This window comes from Fonsecaea monophora, assembly GCF_001642475.1.
Source record: "Fonsecaea monophora strain CBS 269.37 chromosome Unknown Scaff5, whole genome shotgun sequence".
NCBI lineage: Eukaryota > Fungi > Ascomycota > Eurotiomycetes > Chaetothyriales > Herpotrichiellaceae > Fonsecaea > Fonsecaea monophora.
The window spans coordinates 337066-361011 of NW_019173936.1; the positions used below are offsets into that span (position 1 = coordinate 337066).

At 51.2% G+C, this 23946-nt stretch overlaps 9 protein-coding genes across 9 annotated transcripts; 5 read left to right on the forward strand and 4 right to left on the reverse strand.

The window, feature by feature from the left end:
* Positions 1-1009: 1009 nt before the first annotated feature.
* Positions 1010-2925, forward strand: AYO21_01365 (hypothetical protein; the record flags this gene model as incomplete). Its single annotated transcript, XM_022651348.1, has 4 exons — positions 1010-1460; positions 1566-2040; positions 2133-2156; positions 2208-2925. The coding sequence occupies 4 exons, from the start codon at positions 1010-1012 to the stop codon at positions 2923-2925; spliced, it is 1668 nt and encodes a 555-aa protein (XP_022516321.1).
* Positions 2926-3459: 534 nt separating this feature from the next.
* Positions 3460-7957, reverse strand: AYO21_01366 (hypothetical protein; the record flags this gene model as incomplete). Its single annotated transcript, XM_022651349.1, has 3 exons — positions 3460-3531; positions 3587-3700; positions 3764-7957. The coding sequence occupies 3 exons, from the start codon at positions 7955-7957 to the stop codon at positions 3460-3462; spliced, it is 4380 nt and encodes a 1459-aa protein (XP_022516322.1).
* A 663-nt stretch (positions 7958-8620) lies between these two features.
* AYO21_01367 (translation factor GUF1, mitochondrial) lies at positions 8621-10632 on the reverse strand (the record flags this gene model as incomplete). Its single annotated transcript, XM_022651350.1, has 3 exons — positions 8621-9884; positions 9934-10503; positions 10571-10632. 3 exons carry the CDS (start codon positions 10630-10632, stop codon positions 8621-8623), a joined length of 1896 nt encoding a protein of 631 aa, XP_022516323.1.
* A 199-nt stretch (positions 10633-10831) lies between these two features.
* Positions 10832-11762, forward strand: AYO21_01368 (hypothetical protein; the record flags this gene model as incomplete). Its single annotated transcript, XM_022651351.1, has 5 exons — positions 10832-10892; positions 10942-10967; positions 11099-11130; positions 11178-11426; positions 11474-11762. 5 exons carry the CDS (start codon positions 10832-10834, stop codon positions 11760-11762), a joined length of 657 nt encoding a protein of 218 aa, XP_022516324.1.
* Positions 11763-12202: 440 nt separating this feature from the next.
* AYO21_01369 (hypothetical protein) lies at positions 12203-17074 on the forward strand (the record flags this gene model as incomplete). The annotated part of the gene is made up of 3 exons (XM_022651352.1): positions 12203-12300; positions 12352-12598; positions 12677-17074. 3 exons carry the CDS (start codon positions 12203-12205, stop codon positions 17072-17074), a joined length of 4743 nt encoding a protein of 1580 aa, XP_022516325.1.
* A 1406-nt stretch (positions 17075-18480) lies between these two features.
* Positions 18481-19507, forward strand: AYO21_01370 (hypothetical protein; the record flags this gene model as incomplete). Its single annotated transcript, XM_022651353.1, has 2 exons — positions 18481-18715; positions 18771-19507. 2 exons carry the CDS (start codon positions 18481-18483, stop codon positions 19505-19507), a joined length of 972 nt encoding a protein of 323 aa, XP_022516326.1.
* A 99-nt stretch (positions 19508-19606) lies between these two features.
* On the reverse strand, positions 19607-20099 carry AYO21_01371 (hypothetical protein; the record flags this gene model as incomplete). The annotated part of the gene is made up of 2 exons (XM_022651354.1): positions 19607-19796; positions 19855-20099. The coding sequence occupies 2 exons, from the start codon at positions 20097-20099 to the stop codon at positions 19607-19609; spliced, it is 435 nt and encodes a 144-aa protein (XP_022516327.1).
* A 143-nt stretch (positions 20100-20242) lies between these two features.
* Positions 20243-21717, forward strand: AYO21_01372 (hypothetical protein; the record flags this gene model as incomplete). The annotated part of the gene is made up of 2 exons (XM_022651355.1): positions 20243-20305; positions 20473-21717. The coding sequence occupies 2 exons, from the start codon at positions 20243-20245 to the stop codon at positions 21715-21717; spliced, it is 1308 nt and encodes a 435-aa protein (XP_022516328.1).
* A 401-nt stretch (positions 21718-22118) lies between these two features.
* Positions 22119-23804, reverse strand: AYO21_01373 (hypothetical protein; the record flags this gene model as incomplete). Its single annotated transcript, XM_022651356.1, has 1 exon — positions 22119-23804. One exon carries the CDS (start codon positions 23802-23804, stop codon positions 22119-22121), a length of 1686 nt encoding a protein of 561 aa, XP_022516329.1.
* Positions 23805-23946: the final 142 nt, after the last annotated feature.

Consider the following 23946-nt stretch of genomic DNA (forward strand, 5'->3'; position numbering starts at 1 on the left):
CTGCATCATTTGGGGCGCGTTGAGGAGGGGTGCCGGATTCCGAATTCTAGTGTACAAGAGAGCCCGAGCATATGTACTCGGTATGTATTATCATTACTTGGAGATATGTAAAGTAAAGTGTGTCTCAGCTAGAGAAGATAATGTTGGGTTGGTAGACAGGTCAAATATCCTGTGTGGTTTGCTGCGTCGTTCAATGTCCAAGGATACATATATATATATGCATAGAAAAAAGGAAATGCATTCCCTGTTCTTGCTGGAGAGTGCCGAGAACTCGTAGCACAACCTGAAAGATGATCTGTGTCGGATATACGGTGCAGACACAGTGCCGTCCGTTTCATTCTTAAAACCACCATCATCACGAGGCACCAAGGCTCCAGTCAAGTCGCCTTTTCCCCTTTCGCGTCCCGCTCTGCGATCAGCTCTGGTGGCTGTTCCATGCACACTTATCTAAGCACACAGATTGAGTCGCCAGTTGTGCCAGTGGTGTAATTGACCCATTCGTCTGAATGGCTTTCGTCCAAGCGAGCTTTCTTGGCCCCGTCTCGGCCGTTTTCTCGAATTCCCCCAATGACACCCCATGTCCTGCGCCCTCCTTACATAAGACAGGTGAACCCTTTTACCGACCACGGAATAGTAAGGTTGTCAGCTCGAAGCTTGGGAGGGTTTGGTGGCGGGCCTTTTCCCCGCCGCCGACGAGGGCGTCCCGTTCATACTCGCATGGCTAGAAAGGAAGGGAATCTGCACTACTCCTCCCAGCACCATTGTGGTCTTAGCGTGCCTTGTATTCCCGCGTCTGCTGTTTGACCCTCCAAAAAACCTTGTTTGGGATTCGGCAGGGCTGACCAGAACGAGCGGGACGGGCCAAGGTTGTGCAGCAGGGTATATATGGGCTTGAACATTTGGCCTCGAGGGAGGAGAGGGGTAAAGGGATGGAAGAGTGATGAAATAGAAACTACTTCCTCAGACTCCTCAATTCGATCGATCCCTTTCATATCCAAGTCACAAAGTCATGGTAGAAATCCAGTTCCTCCTCGTAAAGCCCGCGCCGGGCACAGAATCTCGTCGCGCCCGCGAGTTGCGAAACTCAGCCGCACGATCGCACGCCGCGCGCATCACCCACAACAGAGCCAGACAGAAGAAGAGAGATGTCCGCGAAGGGGAAGTCGATGAGGGAGAGACCTTCGATTGCAGTTGTTGTCACCGTGTATCGCCCATAACGACAACTGACAGCAATGCTTTATCGCGCTGGATCGAAACACACGGCGGCGGCGCTATATCTCGCCGTTCATTCGTGCGGGATCCAGACCACAATGCGGTCTCCCACAGGCGCTTTTCTCTCGCGGGCGGGGCCCAAGACCAGAATTTCTTGGGCATGATTGTTGGACAGGGTAAAAAGGACCCCTTCGCTTCGTACGAGGGCAGTCAACTCCCGTGTCGAATGCTTGAAGTTCTTGAGCATGGTGAGTAAACTCGCGAATGCTATTCACACAGCCAGTACGACCTCACAACACCTCCGCACTGAGGTTATCAACTAGGAGCGCTTTTAGGACTGCTGTACTGACTAGCCCCCAACACAGCCTACGAAGTTGTCTGGCCAAAGATGGTCCAGGCCGAGGACACGCAGCTAGCGGTAACGAAGAAATCCTGGAGACAAGCCGCGGTGCAATATCCATTTCTTTTCCACTGCCAGGTCATGGGCGCTGCTGGGGCGGCATTGAGCCTCTGCCAGGATGAAGGGGTAGCCAAGTATCTCTCCCTCAAGCGACTGGAGCACCAGATGACGGCTATCAAGCTCATCCGGGAAGAGCTCCAGCTGATCAACAGTGGGATGTCGGAGCCGTCAGATGAGCTGGTCATGGCAATCCTGAATCTCGTCACCTCGTCAGGGGATGTCAACGAGTCACCCGGAGAGGAGGTACATCCAAAGTCGCCGCTCGCACAGGCCCAACCTGTTGGAAGGGTCAAGTTGAACGATACGCATCTTCAAGCCGTACATATGCTCATTCGACGCAAAGGAGGACTGCGGGGGCTGAGTTCATAGTAAGTCTCTCAAAAAGTCACCCACTACCGGAGATGGGAAATCCAAATATCCACGTTTGGTTTTGCACCCTTCGAACACTAATGGAAAATAGTGCTCTGGCCTACATGATCGAGGTGTAAGTATTCGAGAGACCATCCGGACTCGCATTTGGTTGACGATGGGTTAGTGTCGACATCTATGTGGCTGCCCTGAGGACCAGCCGTCCGCTTTACCCTTGGATCCACGGACCCCAGGATCTGGTCGCCAAGGGTAAGTGGACTCCAGATCAGCATGCGGAGGGGCTCTCAAAGGTCCTGGGTTCAGGGTTGGCGGTGCTGGCGGCCGTCGACGTCAGAATACATCGGCTGTACCTCGAAGTCTGTAAGATCACCATAGCCCTAGACCAGTATCACCGAGGCGCGGAAGGTCGACCCTCCTTAGCCGATCTCGTGGACGCGAGGAACAAGACCCAGCACGGCTTCTCGAGTCTGACTCCGGCAAAAGAGACCGACACGGGCGCCTTCGAAGTCCTTTACGAGATCTGTAGACTTGCGGGTTTGATTTTCTGCGAGATGGTGATCCTGCCTCTCCCCTACAATAGCGGCGTCAAGCCTCGCCTCTCCCGTCAACTTCGTACCGCCTTGGAGACTCCTAGTCTGCGCCCCCTGTGGAAATCGACCAGCCACGGAGAACTGGTGATGTGGGTTGTCTTCATGGGAACAATCGGGGCCACATTCACCAAGTCTCGGGCATGGTATTTGCAGCAACTGCGAGGCTTGGTCGACGATCGGCAGTTGGATTGGGACGGATTCAAAACGCTCATGGAGAGATTCCTCTGGTGGGATTTTGTGTTTGAGGTCCCTGCCGCCAGGATGTGGAGGGAAATGAATGCAACGAAATTGTGAATGGAGCGTCTGACGCTTTACTTAACTGCATTCGAGCCGGAGACTGCGCTACGGACTGAGGATTCGGACATCAAAATGGGATGAAATGACACCTGGGAGAACCTGGAAGGTTGCGGTTTACTTTGGTTCGTTTGGAATGTATAACAGTGAACATCAATAAAGGCGTCTCGAGGAACAAACACATTCGAATTGTCAAATGCCCAATAATGTCTGTCTACTCCCGCAACGAGGAATGCCATGGTCAAGAAGAACAGTTCTTGGTTTCCTAGTTTCCTGCTAGAATGACAACAAGCACGCAGTAAAGGTAAGATTCACCTATTCTGCCTCCCTGTACAGAGTACCATTGTATTGATATACTCGAACGCTCAGCTTCCTTCTTGGTATGCCCACTTGTGCAAAACGAGAATAGTAACACATCATCCAGACGTGAAAGATCCAAAAGTCATAGCAAATAAAATGTCATGAAAATCGTCCATCCAAGGCGCCCCTTTGACACAGTCAGTCACTTCATTCCCATTACTATTAACATGCTGATCACCGAAATTGTCCTGGTGGTCCACTGGTCGTCACACCCTCATTGGGCGGCTTGCCCCTGTCTTCGGCTTCCTATAGCCAAATAGTCTCTATTTTCCACTGTGACGCTCTTCGTCATGTGGTTTACCTTGTAGATGCCCACTAGGCGTTCCGCGAGCTCGAACATGTTGTTTCGCAAGGAGATGACGATAAACTGTGCGTTTTTGGTTCGCTCTTTGATGTAGCCTGCCACGATCGACACCTGCGAGATTATAAGTCAGCATTCGAGACACCCATCAGTAAGCAAGCCGGGTATGTAACTTACGTTTCTGAAATCCAGCGCCGCATCAATCTCGTCCATCACGTACAACGGAGTCGGCCGGTACACATGTAGTGCAAATACCAGGGCGAGTGAACTCAATGTCTTTTCGCCACCAGACAAATTACCAATGTTCTTCCAGCTTTTCTTGGGAGGCATGACAGAAAACAGGATGCCTTCGGAAAATGGATCAAGACTGTCTACCAGTTCGAGCTCGGCATTGCCTCCGAGCGTGATGAGCTGGTACATAGACTTCAGATGCGAAGAGATGGTGGTGAAGCCTGTCATGAACTGGGTAAGGCGGAGGTTGCGAAGATCAGTCAGTCGTGTTTTGGCCGCATCCCTAGTCTTCACCGCACTCTTGAGATCACTTGTTCGGGAAGCCACTTCTTGACATCGACGCCGATATTCAGCGATAACGCTCAAATCAATGCTTGAAGCATTAGAAACCTTCTCTTCGAGAGCCGCAATTGAGGCGACAAGATGGTCTTTGTTTTTGTCAAGGAGCTCATCGCGAGTGAATATCTGCAGCTGCCTGCTTGCCGGGGTAGGAGGGGCATTTTGCTCCTCCTCATGTGGTTCTTCATCAACGTCCATGGCGTCCGGATCTGCTTCAGGAGGTGCGTCCGGCATGTCCTCTTCATCCGCCGGCCTCTCAAGCCTTTGCTGGTCTCGATCTGGGGATATCGCTTCTAGGTCGGTGGTATCGTGTAACGTTAGTTTGGACAACTTTTCTGTCCAGTAACGATTCTTCTTTTGATTGTCTGCCAGGACCTTGTTGTTTTCTTCAAGCTTATTTTTCATCTCGATTTCAACAGCTCTCGTCGAGTTCAATTCGGCTGTTTGCGCATCAAGATTCTTCTTCAAATCTCCAAGTTCGTCCTTCATCCTGGTCTGTTGTTCTTCAGCTTGATCCACCTGGCCTCGCAGCTCCGCAGCAGCAGACTTGTGTTTCTCGATATCTTGTTCCAGCTGTTCAAGATCTTTCGATAGAGATTCAAGTTCCTTCTCTGCGTCCAATTTGGTCTTTTCGTTCTTGGTCTTGAGCTTCTCGTTCTTCGTCTTGGCCACTTCCGCGTTGGAGATGTCGTCATTTAACATGTCAATTCTTTCTTTAAGGCCATCGACTCGAGCCTTCTGAGTTCGGAGCTGAATGCCACCAACCTCCATGATCCTGTCCTGCAGAGCCTGGATCTCCGCCTCCACACTGGCCGTCTCGGAGTGTAATTGTTCAAGCTCCCTGTTCATCGACTCAATGCGCGTTTGGAGACGGATGATCTGAGTGTCGTCGACTGAAGTACTAGCCAACTCGGTGAGGAGATCTTGGATTCGTCTTTGTGCGTCTGCAATATTCCTGGTGCAGGTCTCTACTTCGAGATTCGTCTTCTGAATAGCGGTTTCCAGACGCGGAATCTCTTCTTGCTTCTCTCTGAGGCTTGCCTCGAGTTCCCTTTGTCTCGTCTGAAAAGCCTCGAACTGCTTCTCTAGTTGGTCTCTTTCGTTTTCAAGCTTCTGAACCTGCTCTTTGGTGGTATCTGAAGACAACTTAGATGACATGGCACCACGTGCAACACGAGTTCCACCACCACTCATAGTCCCGGAGACGTCGATCAATTGACCATCAAGAGTGACGACCCGCCATCGTTTGGCACCGTAAGCAATTCGATTTGCCTGTTCGAGATCTTGTGCAACAAGCGTATTCTGCATGACGCTGTAGAAGGCTGGGGCAAAACGTTCATGCTTGGGCTTGATGAGGTCAAAGAGTCGAGGTACGTTCTCGGGAGTTTTTATAGGAGACAGATCGCGCTGAGCAAGTTTGTCGAGAAGAATGAAGTTTGCTCGTCCCAAGTTGTTCTTCCGGAGATATTCGATACACAACTGGCCGACTTCGACATTGTCAACAACCATGTTCTCCAATGAGGGACAGGCTGTGGAAATGGCAACGTCGAACTTTTCATCGATCGTACCTAGATTGCCGAGGCGACCGTGGAAGCCATCGATGCGACCTGAATCCCTGAGCCGTAACAAGCCCTTGAGCACATTGCTTTGATTCTGGCTGGTTGCGAGACTAGCACGTGCCTCATCAGCCTTTTGCCGTGCCGACGATATCTGTGATCGAACCTCGGGCTCACTAGCGGCGAGCTTCTGTAGAGCATCTTGGATTTTCCTAATATCCTTCTCCAATCGGGCTTTTTCGTATTTTCGTTGCTCAATTTCTTCGAGCTTCGTGGTCTTGTTCGCCTCAATGCTCGCAACTCTTTCATTGGCTTGGTCTATTGATTTTTGACCGCTGTTAGCTTTCTCTTGGAGGATGTCGAGTTCGGATTGTGCAACAGCGATAGCAGACTGTTTTTGGTTGATTTTGGCATTCCACGGCTCCAACGACTTTTGCTTCACGGCAATCTGATCAGACAAGCCTTGGGTCTTCCCCTTGAGATCATCCCTGATGGCAGCTAGCTTTTTCTCTTCTTGCTCCATCTCCTTCTCAAGTTCGAGAACCTCTGCACCTTTTCGTTGGACATCACCCGTGTGTCTTTCGACAAGACTTTGGGCTTCAGATGCAGCCAAGCGACTGGAAGTAGCGGTCTTCTCTGCTTTCTTCTGTTTGCCCCCAATAAATTTGCGCTTTTCATCAAACTTGACACCCTCCTTGTCAAGTTTAGCTAATTCTTTGTTCAGATCTTGGACTTGCTTCTCGATTCGTTCATACTGTTTGACCGCTTTGTGGTACGCACTTTCGAGTTCTCTAATGGCATCCTCATTACCAGCATGCTTCTCCAACTCGGCATTGAGCTGCTCTTGAATTTGCTGTATTGCCTCTTCCGTGACTTTGTTGTTGTCTTCACATTCGGCGATATAGATTTGATACAAGGCTGACTGCTTTTCTGCCAGTTCGTTTTCGTCGCGGATAAATGTCAGAGCTTTGTTTTTCTTATCTTCGAGGCTATTCTTTTCTTTCTCGACATGCTGGACGCGACCCTGCTTCTCAACGCAGATTTCATTGAGGCTTTCAAGCTCGACAGCGGCTTCTTCAATGGGTGTCTTGTACTTCGAGGTTCCAATGATGTCCTCGAGATACTCCAGCAGCCCATCGTCGTGTTCGTTTGCAGCCTTGGGCTTCATCTGCGCAATGGACTCGACCTCGCCCTGTAAGATCAAGAATCGTTTGTGATCTAGGTCGATACCCTTGTCCTTGAGCAATGTCGTCACTGTCGTAAAATTCGTCGTCCTGCCGTTCAAGTAATAGTTGCTTGTGTTGTTCTTGAACGCTTTCCTGGAGACCACAAGTTCCGAGTCTGGCACTATTTCGTGCTTCCCTCCGGGTAGATCAATGATCTCTTGAAAATAGACCTCAACCTCGCAGAAATCAAGATCTTGGTGGTGTGCAGAGTTGTGAATCAGCGCCGAGATTTTGCCCTGTCTCATCTTACTCGCCCTGAAGCCGAAGACGAAGAGCAGAGAGTCAATGACGTTGGATTTTCCAGAGCCGTTTGGCCCCACGACCGCAGAGAATGAAGCATGGAAGGGTCCAACGACTTGCCTTCCGGCATAGCTTTTGAAGTTGGTCATGACTAGCTGTCGAATGACCATCCTAGACTTGGTTCCGGTTGGCTCTTCTGCAATAGGAACGGCCTGTGCTCTTGCCCGTATAACGATGTCCATTGGTTTCTCTATCATTGGATCTGCCGTTCTTATTGGTTTGGGCGACTCTTGATAGGCCTCCTGCGGCACATTTTTGTTCAACGCCTGGCTGGTGATGTCTTTCAGAGGCGTTCCAGCTGAGATCTCTGGTGCAGCAAGGGTCGTGGTATCGGGAGGGGATAACTCAGGTAGAGGTGGTACGACAGAGGACCTCCGGCTTTTTCGAGGAACGGCACTCTTTCGTTTTCGTGGTGATGAAGTCTTTGTTGGAGAGGTAGGGTCACTGGCCGGCATGGCCTCTTCTGGGTCGAATATCTGCGAGGGTTCAATGCCCTCGCCGGTCTTGAACTTGCGTGAGCGCGCCGACTTCTTGGGTGATGCATCGACGCTGGCAGTTGTCTGTCTTCTCGTAGACCTGCGCGGGCTTCGCTTCGGCGCGGGCGTAAACTCCTCATCGTCATCCTCTTTGATGAGGCTCAACTCGTCGTCCGACTCTTCTACTATAACATTTTTGCGCGCAGCGCGGCGCGTCGGCCGAGCTGGCGATTCAGCCGACATCCTGGACTGCTTCTTGTGAAGTATTCGAAAGCCTGACTCTTCAATTGAGGAAGCTGGTTGTTTGTCTATGTTGACACTGACGAAAGAGGAAATGGCGCGGCGAGTGCCAAGCATTGTCGCTTGCTCGTGGCAGTACGGATAAACCTTGTTCCATTCCTGCCAACGATAAACAATCACGCGGCCACGCCGATATACCAGGCACGTGATAATGCCGTTAAGCGGAATTATATGATGTGGTAAGAAAGGCCGACTGGACCAACTCGAGTGGTTGAGCATTGTCCGTTTCTTATGGACACGACCCTCCGCTAAACAAACCTCAATGAATGATTAAGCCTGAGATAGACAGTCACAAGGGAGCTTTACCACGTCAAGACATTGAAGGACAAGAAGTGCAACAAACCGTCTCATGGACGTCTCGACCTTTTGTCTATCTAGGTGTATCCATTCATCTTCCCCCAACTCAGGAGGGTCTCTATCCCCGTGCAAATCAGCCAACGCGACGGCCGATCTCCGTCCGGAATCAGAGTCACGGGTGGTCTGTTGTTTTGGAACTCTTGGCCAGCAGGATGATCCGAGTGCCTTGGACTTATAGTCATAGACGAGGGAAGATAGACAAGAGGTACATAGCTTTGTTCAAGACGTATTCACCTTTTGTTTGCCCCCTTACTTCGCCAGAAATGCCTGGAACGCAGAGTGCTCAATAACCACGTTGCCCACAGCCTTAAGCTTCTTTCTTCCCTCCTTTTGTTTTTCCAACAACTTCATCCTCCTCGTCTTATCTGCAGCGTGTAGCTTTGCTGTGACATCCTTCCTGAATGGTTTCAACGTTTCCCTGGCAATGATTTGTCGACCGACTGCAGCTTGAATTATCACCTCGAACATTTGGCGGTCGACATGTTCCTTAAATTTCTCTACCCATTGTTTCCCAACGTGCCTCACCTGTGATTGATGCATGACGCGGGAGATGGCATCGACAGGTTCTTTGTTGACCAGGAGCTGGAGTTTGACAATGTTGCTGACACGCCATTCAGCTTCTTCGTAATCGAGGGTGGCATAACCTTTGGTTGCCGACTTCAATTTTCCAAAGAAGTCGTCGACGAGGTGTGCCAGAGGCATTTCGTATTTGAGAATGACTTGAGAGGACGTGAAGTATTCCATGGACTTTTGTTCACCTCGGTTAGCCTCACAGAGTTCCATCACTTTTCCTAGGTATTCCTCGGGGAACGTTAGAGTTGCTAGAACATAGGGTTCACGAAGCTCTGCCACATTCCTGCGCGTTTCCTCGCTGTCAGGAAACTCAGCTGGATTCGTGATAACCTCCTCTTTGCCGTTCTTGTACAGCACTTTGAATGGCACAGTGGGTGGAGTGATAATGATACTTGCCCCATGTTCCTGTCGGAGTCGGTCCTCAAAGACTGAGCAATGTAGTGTTCCCAAGAAGCCCAGACGAAAACCGGCCCCAAGTGCCAATGATGACTCTTTTTGGATAGTGACACTTCTGTCGTTCAGCAATAGATGGTTGATGCTATCTTCAAGATGTTCGAATTCGCCTTGATCCACAGGGAATGCCGCGACAAAGACCATAGGTTTGGGTTCTTCGAAGCCCGGCAGTGGTTTGACTTGGTTTTGAAATCCGACCTTTGTGTACGTATCTCCGATCTTGGCTTCGCTACTCTTTCTCATCGAGGGATTGAAGTAGACGTATCCGACTTGACCAGCCCGAAGGACCCTTTGAGGCGTTTGATCCGGATACATGATGCCCACTTCGCCCACAGTATATTTTAAGCCTGTCGCGAAAGAAATGATCTGGTCTCCTGCACGAACTTCGCCATCAAATATGCGCACCAATAGAATAACGCCCTTGTAGCTCGAATACCAGGAGTCTACTAGAAATAGTCGTAGTGGCTTCGTGTGATCACCAACAGGGCTGGTACCGTCAGTAATCATCAAGACAGAGAGAGCGGCTTGCTACCTACGCTGGGATTCTCTCAATCACAGCTGGGAGTACATTCTCCACGTTTAACCCAGTCTTTGCTGACACTAGAACGGCCGAATCGGGGTCCAATTCAAATGCATCATGCATCTGTTCCAATGCTCTCGGAGGGTCGGCGTGAGGCAGATCGACTTTGTTGATGACCGGGATCAATGATAAGCCCTGGGCGAAGGCCAAATAGAAATTGGCGACTGTCTGGGCTTGAACGCCTTGACTGGCGTCCACCAGCAACAGAGCCCCTCCACAACTGGCATAACTTCTTGAAACCTCTGCGCGGAAATCAACATGGCCAGGAGTATCCACAAGATGAAGAAGGAAATCCTCCCCTTTGTAGTTGTAGATCATGGAACATGTTTGCGCTTTGACGGTGATGCCGCGTTCTCTTTCGACGTCTAGCTTGTCAAGAACTTGCTTGTTGGAGCCTGGTTGGATGGTACCAGTCAGCTCCAGAAGCCTGTCGCTCAGTGTGCTCTTGCCATGGTCAACATGCGCGACAATGCAGAAGTTACGGTATCGTTCAATCGGGATGGCTGCGATTCGAGTTTCGAGGTCGCTGGGAGGAGTTTGGTTTGGTGCGCATCGGAAGGCAGAGGTCGCGAAGGACCGCGACAGAGATTTACGCCAGATTGAGGCAGAAGTGGTGCTTAACGCAGCTCTTCGCCGTGCAAAGATCTGCAGCCATGGTTGCATGGGTCAGAACATTAGGGTGGTGACGGACATTGACCCTGAATGCGCTTCCGAAAAAACTTGTGAGGGCAGAGGGCAAAAAGGTACAAACGACTTGGAACGTGCCCGATTATTGCCCCGCCAACAATCAACATCAACACCAAAACCACTCCAATTTTCGCCCAACACACTTTGCTTTGCACTGAACAGCCAACATGAGCAAGATGGCGGTCGAGAAGAAAGACAAGTCGCAACTACACAAGGTTGCGCTCAAAGGTATGTTCTCATTGACACCAGTGACAGCAATGTACTAATGGATGCACAGGGTCATCGAAGACAGTCGCAGAATTCGTAAGTGCACCCCGCCTGATCTCACACGCCAAAGACTGAGAAAAGCAGTTCGAATACTCAATAAACACAATACTGTGAGCCATGTGAGCAGACTACAAGTGGATCGGATAGTAATGCATTGCAGATTTCAGAGAGGTGTTTATCCTGCAGAAGATTTCACCCCGTGAGTCGCATTGAACAACTGGGCTAAATATCCGCTGATCATCACAGGGTTAAGAAGTATGGACTCAACATGCTCGTATCCTCGGACGACCAGGTCAAGGCATACATCAAGAAGATAATGTCACAACTGAACAAATGGATGATTGGGGGCAAGATCTCGAAGTTGGTGGTCGTAATCACAAGCAAGGAGACTGGAGAACACGTTGAGAGGTGGCAGTTCGACGTTCAGCTTCTAGGAAAGTCTTCGAAACAACGGCCCTCCAAAAAGGCAGCGGACAAGGAGAACGCAAACCCGGAGTAAGCTACACCAAACGAGATACAGGGCATGTCTAACAAGGGAACAGTGAACCTGCAACAGAAGAGACAGAACCCGAGAAGACCGAGACTCAGATACAAGAGGAGATACAAGCAATCTTTCGCCAAATCACTGCGTCAGTCACATTTTTGCCAGTGCTGGACGGCAATTGCACCTTCAATGTGTTAGTCTACGCTGACGCAGACTCGGACGTCCCCATCGAATGGGGGGACAGCGACGCAAAAGAGATCAGGAACGCAGAGAAAGTCCAACTACGCAGTTTCAGCACTACCAACCACAAAGTAGATACCATGGTCAGCTATCGATTGGCGGATTGAGAGTGTGTCAGGTCTCTTAAAGGCATGGAGTTCGACGGGTCTCTTGGAAGTGATGGATTTTACGATAGGCCGCAGAGCATGAATATGAATTTGAACTACAAGCACACTGAACACCTGATTACATCTGCTGGATGCATCGCGTGTAATCGACTTTGATTGATTATGATTGGCCTGGAGGGGCGAGGCTGTTCAGCCTTATCAGCGTAGAGTGGGGGTGAAGTTGGAGAACTTTTTGCGGTCGCCCACCATAGTTTCTCTGCGCCTCGAGAAAGATATGAATCACGCCGCAACAGACACTGCACGCAAGCGAACACTAGTTCTTCTGTCGCATGCGACTGGGCCTCATATGTCAACTCGATAAACAGCACTCGCGCCAATGACCGACCCTCCTTCGTGTTCCGCCTCCCATCCTCGTTCCTTACGGTGATAGTGAAGGCAAAATGGCTGCAGCCACACAGGTACAGGACATGGTGTTGGGAAAAGAGCAAGTGATAAATGACAATCCGAAAGTGATCAAGGAACTTCAGTTTGGTGTACTGTGGGTTAAACGATCGTGATAGAACCTGAAGGGCGATTCTAATGTCTCTAGATCGGATCAAGATATCATCAACCAGTCTGCGGTCGAACTTGTGGACCGGCGCCTGTTCGATCTCGACAAGACACGCTCAGATGGGACTCGCGCGATCGCTGAGTATGGGCCACTCGATAGGCGTATGGGTGTCTCGTCCAAGCAGAACTCATGCGAAACCTGCGGAAAACATCTGCAAGAGTGCAACGGACATTTTGGACATGTTCGACTGGTCCTTCCCGTCTACCACGTCGGGTACTTCAGAAAAGTTATACAGATCTTACAGAGCATATGCAAGGCACGCACTGCTTTCGAAAACACCGCCACCAAGTACTGACTTTTCCAGGACTGTTCCTGCATTCTTCTTTCCGAAGCCGACCGTCGCAAGTTCCTGAGCGCAATCCGCCGATCGCAGAATGACAGCTTGAAGCAGACTTCTATTGTCAGACGGGTTGCAGACCAATGCAAAAAGACCAAAGTGTGTTTCGAGTGCGGTGCTATCAATGGCTTGGTTCGGAAAGCAACGACACATTCTCTCAAGATAACTCACGACAAGTTCAAATCCTACAATGCCTCCACATCCGCGAAAAAAGTGCCGCCCCCTGAGAAGGTCGCCTTTGACAAATCGTTCGAGACGGCAAAGCTTACCAACTCGGAACTCGAGAAGCATCTCAAAAAAGCCATGGACGATTTGACGCCTCTTCGAACCCTCCGTCTGTTCAAACGGATTCGACGTGCCGATCGTGAACTGCTTGGACTCTTTTCCGCGAGACCGGAAGCTTTCCTCTGGACATACGTCCCTGCCCCTCCTGCATGTATCCGACCGTCAGTAGGGCAAGAGGCTTCAAGCACAGAAGACGATATCACCGCTAAGCTTGGGGACATTGTCGCTGCTAATGATGCGTTGCGTGAAACTCTGGAGAAGGGCTTACCCACCTCGCAAATCATGGAACACTGGGATTATTTGTCCCTTCAATTGGCAATGTATATCAACAGTGACGTACCAGGTCTAGCCAAAGGTGAATTTGGCAAACAGATTCGAGGGTTCGTGCAACGTCTCAAAGGCAAGCAAGGACGCTTTCGGGGCAATCTTTCTGGAAAACGTGTCGATTTCTCTGCGCGGACTGTCATTTCCCCTGACCCCAACTTGCGAATTGACGAAGTCGCCGTACCGATCCTGGTGGCAAAGAACATGACATACCCGGAAGTGGTCAACGAGCTCAACATCGAAAAACTACGACAACGAGTACGCAATGGACCTGATGTCTGGCCAGGAGCCAACCATGTGATCAAGAAGGAAGGGTTCAAAAACTCTCTAAAGTATAATAATCAGCTCACAGCGAGTCATCTGAAGGAGGGTGATATCGTCGAACGCCATCTTGAAGACGGAGATGTGGTTCTGTTCAACCGCCAGCCTTCACTTCACAAACTCAGTATTCTGAGCCATTTCGTCAAAGTTCGGCCCCATCGGACATTTCGGTTGAACGAATGTGTCTGCAACCCTTATAATGCTGATTTCGATGGAGATGAAATGAACCTCCACGTCCCACAGACAGAAGAAGCCCGCACAGAAGCAATGCTATTGATGGGTGTCAAGCATAACATCGTGACACCGAAAAACGGCGAACCAATTATCTCGGCCATTCAGGACTTCATCACCGCCTCGTTCCTCCTGAGCAGCCTGGACCAGTTCTTCGACAAGAAGACCTTTGTGACAATGTGCTGTGGGATGCTGGAACCTGAAACAAAATTTGATCTTCCTCCACCTGCGATCATCAAGCCCCAGACACTCTGGACGGGCAAGCAGGTGTTCAGCGTCTTGATGCGTCCAAACAAGGACTCCAATGTGAGAGTGAATCTTGACGCCGCCTGCCGAGACCATAATCAGTATCACCCTGGCCTACACCGAGATCTCCAAGACGATAGTTTCTTATGCGTTCGCAATTCAGAGGTACTTTGTGGTAGGATGGACAAGTCAACTGTCGGCTCTGGAAAGAAGAACTCAATCTTCTATATTCTCTACCGCGACTTCGGGCCTGACGCCGCTGCTCAAGGCATGAATCGCTTGTCCAAACTCTGCGCCAGATGGTTGGGCAATCAAGGTTTCACTGTTGGCATTAGTGATGTCACTCCGCCCGAGAAGCTCGTCAAGGAGAAGGCTGAGATGATAGCCAAAGTATTTGACGAGTGTAGCTCTTTTGTTCGCGAGTCAAAGGCAGGGAAGCTGAAACGCAAGGCGGGTCTGGACGATGCAGGCACCCTCGAGGCAGAGCAGATTCGAGTGTTGAGTACGGTTCGAACCAACATTGCGGGAATTTTGACCTCTCAGCTCAGCAAGAATAACACGCCAATGGTCATGGCCGTGTCTGGCTCCAAAGGCTCGAACATCAATGTGGCTCAAATGGCAGCTCTTCTTGGGCAACAGGATATCGAGGGAAAGCGTGTTGCCGATGGTTTCCAAGACCGAACATTGCCTCATTTCCTGAAACATGAACGGTCGCCTCCCTCAAAAGGCTTCGTTTCAAACAGCTTTTTCAGCGGGCTCCTCCCTTATGAATTCTTGTTTCACGCAGTGGGTGGTCGAGTTGGTCTCGTGGACACTGCTGTCAAGACAGCAGAGACAGGTTACATGTCGAGGCGACTCATGAAATCTCTCGAAGATCTCTCCACCAACTACGATCGTACAGTCCGCAACTCGGCTTCAAACATCGTACAATTTCGTTTCGGCGATGATGATCTCGATCCTGTCGATATGGAGGCTAGTGCTAAACCAGTTGATTTCGACCGCACCTACGCTCATGTTGAGGCGACGACGTTTGATCTGAATGACCAAGGCCTACAGGATACCGAGATTTTCGGTGTCATGGAAGAGATCTTGTCGGCTAAGAGAGGCCTGCTGACAAGGGTTGGCCTCAACAGTGCTGAGCTTCTCTATGATATCGATGACGACAGATTGGTTGACCAAAACGAGAGCAATCGAGCATTTCTGCAGTCGATACATGACTTTGTCATGGCAAAGTGCCACGCCTTCAATGAGGCCAGGGCGAAGAAACAGCAATTTGCATTGCCACCCTCCGTGCCGAGCTCCAAGGGAAAGCGGAAGGCTGAAGCGGAGCTGGACGAGGTGGACGAGGAAGCACCAGCTCCGAAACGACGTTCAGGCAGGAAAGGAGCAATTCCTGCCACATCAAGAGATTCCAAGGGCCAAAAGGCCATACTCAGTGAGGACCATGCACTGATGAAGCCGCCTCCGTCCACAAAAGACCGCTTTGAACTCACGTGCAAGCTATCGAAGAAGACACTACAAGCCTTTGTGAACCTATGTCTGGAGAAGTATGAGCGAGCACGTGTGGAACCCGGTCACGCCGTCGGTGCAGTCGGTGCACAGTCCATAGGAGAACCAGGGACCCAGATGACTCTGAAAACCTTTCACTTTGCCGGTGTTGCTGGCATGAGTTTGACAGCAGGTGTTCCTCGAATCAAGGAAATCATCAACGCCTCAAAGGAGATCAGTACGCCAGTCATCACTTGCCGGTTGGAACGAAGAAGAGATCTGTCAATCCCCGAAGGTCTTGCTCGTATCGTCAAAGGCCGAATCGAAAGTCTATTCCTAGCAGACGTGACATCTTATATAGAAATCCGCCACTTTCTCGACCGACCAAGTTGCATCGACCTCCAAATCTCATTGGACACCATTACCGAGCTGGGCTTGGATCTCACATTGGAGGACATTGTGATTGCCATCCAAAAGCATCGACAGCTGAAATCTGCCAAATTAAGGATCCAGCTTCGCAGCAAAGATGAGCTCAGAATCTCCACAGAATCTGCGATCAAGTCTGCGAAGAGAGGATCTGCAGCCAAGATAGATGAAGAAGGTCAGAGTGAGCGTCTCATTCGTCTTCAGACCTTGCGACGCATACTGCCAAACGTGCATGTCCTCGGCCATCCTCAAGCAACTCGAGCAGTGGTCATGGCAGAAGACGATCCAAGATCAGATGAAGTCAAGGCTATGCGCAGGTCTTTGACGGCGCAGGGAATGAAGACCGAGCAAGCACATTCCAGCACCGACCCCAAGGTCAAAACGGAGGGCTCAAGTGAAACGACAGCTGCTTCCTCCAAAGCGTCGTCCTCCAAAGTCAAACTCGAAGAGACTGCGCCATCTATAGCCCCTCAATCTGTGCCGCAAAAAGACACTGCACCTATCCAGATGCACAAGGTCATGGTTGAAGGCTACGGTCTTCGTTACTGTATGAACACTGAAGGTGTCGACCCCTATCATACTGAGACCAATTCCGTCATGGAAACTCTCCAGGTCCTCGGGATCGAAGCCGCGCGCTCTAAAATCATCACTGAGATCCAGGAAGTCACAAAGGGTCTGTCCATCGATCCGCGCCACATGTATCTGTTGGCAGACGTGATGACATACAAAGGCGAGGTTCTGGGCATCACACGTTTCGGGCTCGCCAAGATGCGTGACTCGGTGTTGCAGCTGGCCAGTTTCGAAAAGACGGCAGACCATGTCTTCGACGCCGGTGCCGCGGGCAAGGTCGACCGGATCGAAGGCGTCAGCGAGAGTGTGATTGTCGGCAAGACCATGGGCGTGGGCACCGGGAGCGTCGAGGTGGTGCGGTATCTGAACCTTGGTGCCGATCTCGCGAGTAAGACGGGAACCTTGAAGAAAAAGGAATGCGTTTTTGAAGACACTTGGGAGAGGGCGGTCAGGAAGGAGAAGAAGAGAAAGTGAAAATGTGAGTGGGAACGAATCCAGGCCAAAAAACTTTTGTCTTGTGTGTCATGATATGCTCGGAATGAAAAGAGTACAGCGAAACATTGAAAGAACGAGATATGTGTTCTTACGGTCGAAATCGAAACAGCATAAAGCATAGCGCAAATCCATAGAACCATGTTGGTTGTCACAATATTGAAGTTTTCGAATCTTTCCATTGGCAGGCGTTTGATATGTACAGAGCCGCCATCAAGCTTTTTGCACTTCCCTCTCCATTGTCAAACTGCTCACTCCTGACTGCTTCAATGTCCTGTCCACATCCCCGTCTCTCTGACGTCGCTGCCACAGAACAGAATCTGCTTGTCAGGGAAATTGACCGGTCGTCGATAATGCAGTCTTCCACGTCTTATCTTAGCACAGAACAAAAGCAACGTCGAACACCTGATATGTCCAATGCGTTTATTTGAAGCCAGCCTCCCTCGCCCGCTGATCTTCGAGCCTTGCGTAGAAGTTGTCTCGTGCTCGTACGCGGGGTAGGTGGTAGCCGTACCACCATAGGTAGCCGAATGTTGTGCCGAGACCTAGATTCATCACCGTTGATCAGCTACATGCTCTTTCTATGGTGTGTTGGTGCAGATTTTTCGTCTTGAATCCGGTCCATCCACATGTTTCCAATGAGCCGGCAGCGACGGAAAAGAAAGAGCTCAGAAGATTCCCAAGGACTCCATCTCTTTCAGACGCAAAAAGGAAAAATTCCATGGTTGTTGTGGCAGACTGGATGGGAAGCTCGAAGGGTAGATCATACCGAGGGCAATGCTGATATCCAAGACGAGGCCTCGTCGAAGCATCTGTAGAAATCACTGCGTGTCAGCTTTGAGGTTTCTCGTGAAAAACCAAGCACCCTTCAACATTATTCCCAATCACTGTTGAAACGAAATATGTTGGGCGCGGAAGGGGGAGAGAAGAAACGCACTCCTGTAATCGGTTTGATCGCCATTGTTCTGATCCGGCTCTGCTCGAGCTCTGTTCGTCTAAACGCTGCTAGACCTCGACGTTGAGGGGTATTCGAGGTGAAGGTGAGATTTCAAGACGAGTGAAAGGGGAAGAGAGGCAGATAGTAGCTAAGCCTGGTGGTGGTCTGATACCAGTAGCTTGGTGAAGCTCCTTCAAGATCCGCAGTCCAATTGAGGTCAAGGGTTGCAAAGCAGCCTTGGCACCTTATGTAATTTTCAGCCTCGTCGATTAACCTTCCTTTTTAGTTATCGATGCTAGTCAACTCCCCTGCCTTGCGCGACCCCATGCTGCCCATGTCAGAAGAGTGAGTTCCATCGCAGGCAAAGGTGATGCGGAACTGAGGTTACGGAAATTCGCGCAATCTTTCGCAGCGATTATATTCAAGGAGCTTGTCCTGAACGCGCAAGCCAATGTCAACCACCTCTCCGAAGAAGAAGATCCCATACCACCACCATCATGTCCTGCGACACAAACTGCAGTCCATGCCCACCCCGGAACCAGCATTGCTGGCGCAAGAGGTGGTTGACGATTTATTAGTGCTGTGTATAAAAACAATATGTGAAGAAGAGGCTCAGAAACAAGGCATATCATATCCGATGATTGAGTCAGTGGCTCTGGAGTCCTTAGCGGCAGCGATGGACGAATGTAGGTTGCTCTACGACTGGCTGTAGCACTGCGTGTATGCTGACTGTGCTGGCAGTCATGCTCAGATTCCTTTCCAAGGTCCGACGCTCCATGCTCGCTGCCCGGCGAACCTATCCCATCGCGACGGATTTCGAGACCGCCATAGATGTTCTCGATATTCCTCGGCCCGACGATCAACTCGCCCCATACCAGACGCAACCTTCAATCAACCCTCCTTTATTGCCGACGCCACCTCCCGAAGATGAATTCCACAACCTCGTCGAACTCCCGGCATCATTTCTCGGCCCCGGCTTGGACGGCCACGGCGAGCTGAAGAGATTCTCATTCACGACCAAGGGGTTGCCTGAGCTCCCTTCTGCACATACTTATAGGGATACGCCTGTCTACCCAGATCGACAGTCTGATAGTAGGAAAATCAGAGAACTGGCGACTCACGAAGGGAAACTCGGTGAGCAGGCTCTGCGCAAGCTGGCCGGGGCCGTTAAATTGGATGCTGCTCATCCGCTCGAGACGGAAATTATATCTTCCAAGCAGAAACCTCCAGTGATCATTCGCCGTAAGAGGTGGAAGACCGGAGTTGATTTGTCAGAGGATGCAGTTTTTGAAGAAACCCTGCGCGACTTGCTGGCCAAGGAGCATGGTGGATTTGAGCTGGGACCGATTGTCAATTGCGAGAAATCGTATCGAATGCCGGAAGAACTGATGACAAAAAGGGGACCGGCTAACAGTTCTCTTCCTGAAAAGCGGAGCAGCTCAGGTCTGCAGGGTGGTGATGTGGCCATGCAGCTTTGATCCCAGCACTCTAAAGGCTGTGGCAGCGCTGGCGTTTGGTTGCTCTTGACATTGGATGGGATAAATTTGCATATGATACCCCAGGCAGATCAAAAGGCTTCACTTTTTGGACCTCCACGAATTCCAATAGGACGTAATCACATTTCCTGATGAATCGTCTGCAGTAGGCTTTCCTTGATCATTGTCGTTGATTGGGCCTGTGGGAGGCGGATTTGCGGGTGGTTTCCAAGCAAGTTGGCCCTCCCAGGCTGTCGTCTCGACGTGAAACACCTTTCCACCTTTGACGCATCTTTGGTAGATGAGCCGTTAGCACCTTTGTGAAATTGAGAACCGAGAGAGTCACGTACTTCCTAAACAGCCTCACGATGGGGTAGCACTCGATCCTGGCCGTCCCGGTGCCGCTCGCCAGTGCCCGCTCATACTGTTGCTTGGGCGTGGTGCAGCTATACTGGACGAGTTCCATCAACTCGCAATCCCGCTTGAGATCAAAGTCCTGGGGCAGTTTGCGCGATTTTTCCTTGTAGTTGACCGTGAGCGAGCGGACGTGCTGGTCGAGCTCGGAGACGGGGAATGGATGTTCGGGCGGCGCCATTTTTTTTTCTCTTCTGACTTTTTCCTTTTGTTGTTGCTCTTCAAATAATCAATCAATCCCCTTTCCAGTCGTCCGTTACCAGAGCGAAGAACGACGAACGGATTATTATTCACCACGCGGTGGTATGCCATGGCGGCGGCATCATGTCGGCGGAACAATATGGAGCTCGCCTCCTCCAGGGGGTGCAGGAAGAGAGTCTTGAGCAGGTAATTAATTAATGTCTACAATTTCCGCGCGCCACCTTCCCTTGCACCACCATGTCATTCGCAGCCTTGTTTCATGTCTCCTCAACACCATCCTCAGTGGTCGCAAATGACACACACGTCCAGGTTAAAGGCTATCTAACACATTGTATTTTGGGTTCAAATCCTAGTTCCTAGCAGAGCTCAGATGGACGGTCGAGCCACAACCCAGAGCCGTTCTAGGAGTTCCACAACTGGACACTCTCCTCGAATCACTCCGCTATCCAGAAACACTCGCAAACACCCGCCGTCGGGAATGGTTGTCCTCGCCAGCAGCGACATCTGTGGTCTATGGCAGCGATGATGACAGAAGTAACGAGGATGAAGACTCGGACAACGTCGAGACCTCTCGTCTCAGACCTCAGCCACGAGCATCTGCAGAGAAACCCAAACCTGCAACGGTCGAGCTCACAAGTGTCTCGTCCGCGTCTGGGAAGACCTCTTTGCTCTCCCATCTCTGCGCGATATCAGTCCTTCCGAGAGACCTGGGCGGCAAGGAGTCGACAATCGTATACATCGATTCCGACGGCCGCTTTTCCGCTGCACGGCTGGCGCAGATCATGTTGCACCATGTCCAGAATCACCAGTCCAAGGCCAGCAAAGAAACCCCCTCTACCTTGACGGACTCAGAGATCCAACAAGTCATCCGGTCCTCTCTAGACCACATCCACGTTTTCCGACCCCAGTCGTCGGCTCAGCTGATTTCCACCCTCTCCTCTCTGCATGCGTACCTCTTTGATAGATCGCGGCATCACTCGATGCATCGCCCTCTAAGCCTAATCGTGATCGACTCTGCCACCGCGTTTTACTGGCAAGACCGGTCCGACCAGGCCATGGCGCAGCTCGAGTCTCCAGGAACGGGGTTGCGGGGCGGGGGGCCGTCACCGTCAAGGGCCGCGCAGGCGATTGAGATCCTCAAGACCCTGCAAGAGAAGTTCGCATGTGCCGTCGTCTTCAGCGCTGTTTCGACTATTTCGACTCCTCCGTTTCCCTCGTCCTCGACGCGCCCGCCCCACGACACGACCACATCCGGTCCCACGATCCTCGCGCCCGCAGCTTCAGACACGCGCTTCGTCTCCCCCTGGACGTCGTACGCCACGCTCTCCCTCTCCCTCGCGAGGCTGCCCATCGCGCAGTTCCCCGCCCAGATGGGCTTGGAGGAGTGTTTGAGGGACCGGGAGAAGCGACTCGACGCGGTCCGCAAGGGCCGGTTCCTCGCGACTCTCGTCCCCAGTAGTGGTTCGGTGCCACTCGCAGCGCCATCGGCGACAGCGCAGGGGCGGGCCGGGAAGGAGGGCGGCGAGAGCGGCACCAAAGCCATCGGGGGAAGCGCGTTCGAGTTCCGTATTACAGGGGCTGGCGTCGAGTTCGAGTAAACGATGGAACGGAACTTGTCTACATACATCGTACGAGGTACCTTGCCATCACGCAGTCAGATATGATATCTGTCGAATTGTCCAGCGGGAGACAACTATTCTTCATCAAGTCATTGCTTAAATCTCCCAATCCCCCCTTTGAGGAATTCACTCATGGTCTCATTATTATTCTTCTCAAAATCGAGTATATCTAGACGCCCGACACCCTCTACTTTCCGCAAACAGAGTAACCTCGCCGGCTATATACATCTTTGTCTTTTCTTGATCGTGATCTATGTACGAAGAGTCATCTCATATCCAGTCAGTCAGTCAGTTCGTCATGAATGTCCTCCTCGCTAGAAGTACATCGAGCTTTACTATGGCAGGCACATCCTTTCCGTTCAAAGCACGAAATTCTCCTGTCAATCAGAGTGGACATGGCCCGTTCCCTCGACCACTTCCTTCGCGCACACTTTCCTGCACTCCTCAAAAACTCTCACTTGCTTGGCCACTTCCTCTAATCGGCTGAGAACCTCCATGTTGCCCTTGGTGAAACCGTAGATGGCATATGGGAGGCCTGTGTCTTTGCAGAATTCCCGTACATATACCTGTGCCTTTCGGAGATTATGTCTTGGTATCCTCGGGTACAAGTGGTGGATGGCTTGGAATTGGAGTCCGCCGTGGACAAAGTCAAGCCACGGAGGGCAGTCAACGTCCATGGTGGTTCGAAGCATCTTCTGCGGGAAGGACTCCTGCACGCCCATGTCGGTGGTGGACATGGCAAAGTGAGAAAGTGTGATTTGTACGTGGAGCGGTGCCGTGATCATATGGCTGATCATGACAAACACGAAGCGGTCCCATGCAGTGGGGATTGAGCGGTACACAATTCCGTAGCCGAACCAAGCCCAGAAGACAAACTGCCCAAAGATCTCAAGGTAGCGATGCCACCATGCAGGTCCCTTTTTAGGCGCCTGGCCTAAAAAGAGATACTCCCAAGAGAGGCGGTAGAGATTGAAGCGACCCAGCAGGAGGATTGGATAGTACAACCAGTGTTGTTTCGCTATGGCCAGTTTGGCAATGCTGTCAAACTGCATGATGCGTTCGTAGTAAGTGGAACGTAAGGACGAGAAAAATCGGGTCGAGATGGCGAAGAAAGGCATGTGCTCGATGTCCGGATCATGTTCAGGTGAATTGGTGACAATATGATGGACGTTGTGATTGCGTTTCCACCAGCCGATGGACAGACCACCCAGGAAGTCGGCGATGAAGATTCCGATACATGTATCAATGTGAAAGTTGTGTGTTATACCCATATGTCCGGCATCGTGGGCGGTAAACACCAGCTGGTGCCAGAAAAGGCCGAGAAGGGCCCCAGAGAGGGCGTAGTAGGAGTAATGGAGTGCGAGGAGAGACGATGAGAAGAGAAGGACATATCTGCAGCATTCGACCCCATAGGCGCCGTAAGGACATTCGTAAAGACCAGCTGCTCGTATTTGAGCGTTGGTCTCTCGATACTTCGCGACGATTCGATCCTGTGAGCTGGGATCTAATGGTGGATACTTCAGTATATCTGAGTATTTTTCGGCTGCGAGCTTCGTCTGGATTGGGTCGTCGCTGGCATTAGACCGCTCACGCTCAGACAAAGAGGCGGTGGACAATGAGGTCTCTCGTTCTCGAATATCGACCGGATCGAAGATGGGGGATGGAGGTGCAGTGCTGTCACTGCAAGAACTGATAGCACCGTCGGTTTGTACATCTGACTCCTCCTCCGCCTCCACCTCTTTGCCATCCTGATCCTTGACATATGGTCTGAAATGTCCACCCTGTATTGGAGGCAGGAAGTTGGTCCATCTCCCCTGAATCCGCCCGATCACGAACTTCTGCATGTGCACCTGTGCCTCTGGGGAATGTAGTGCACGGATCTCATCGGTGCCATCTCTTCCGACCATATGCAATATCGGCTTGTCGCCACCAGGGTGAAAGGAGAGCCACGCATCAGCCTTGATCACCTGGCCATCGAGGATTATGATCTTCCTTCCTTGCGCTATCAGGCCCTCAATCTCTCGCCGTGACCATAGGCGGTCCTTGGGGTTTGTTTCGGTGGTCATGGATCGGTCGTACCTCTGGTGTCGGTGTCGATCAAAGGGGTACGAGGGTATTCATCCAGGGAGAGGTAGCAAAGGCGGTGAGTCGAAAGTTGTCTGAGCCTGAGGGGGGGTTTGGGAGAGACATTTCGACGTGGAGTTGAAA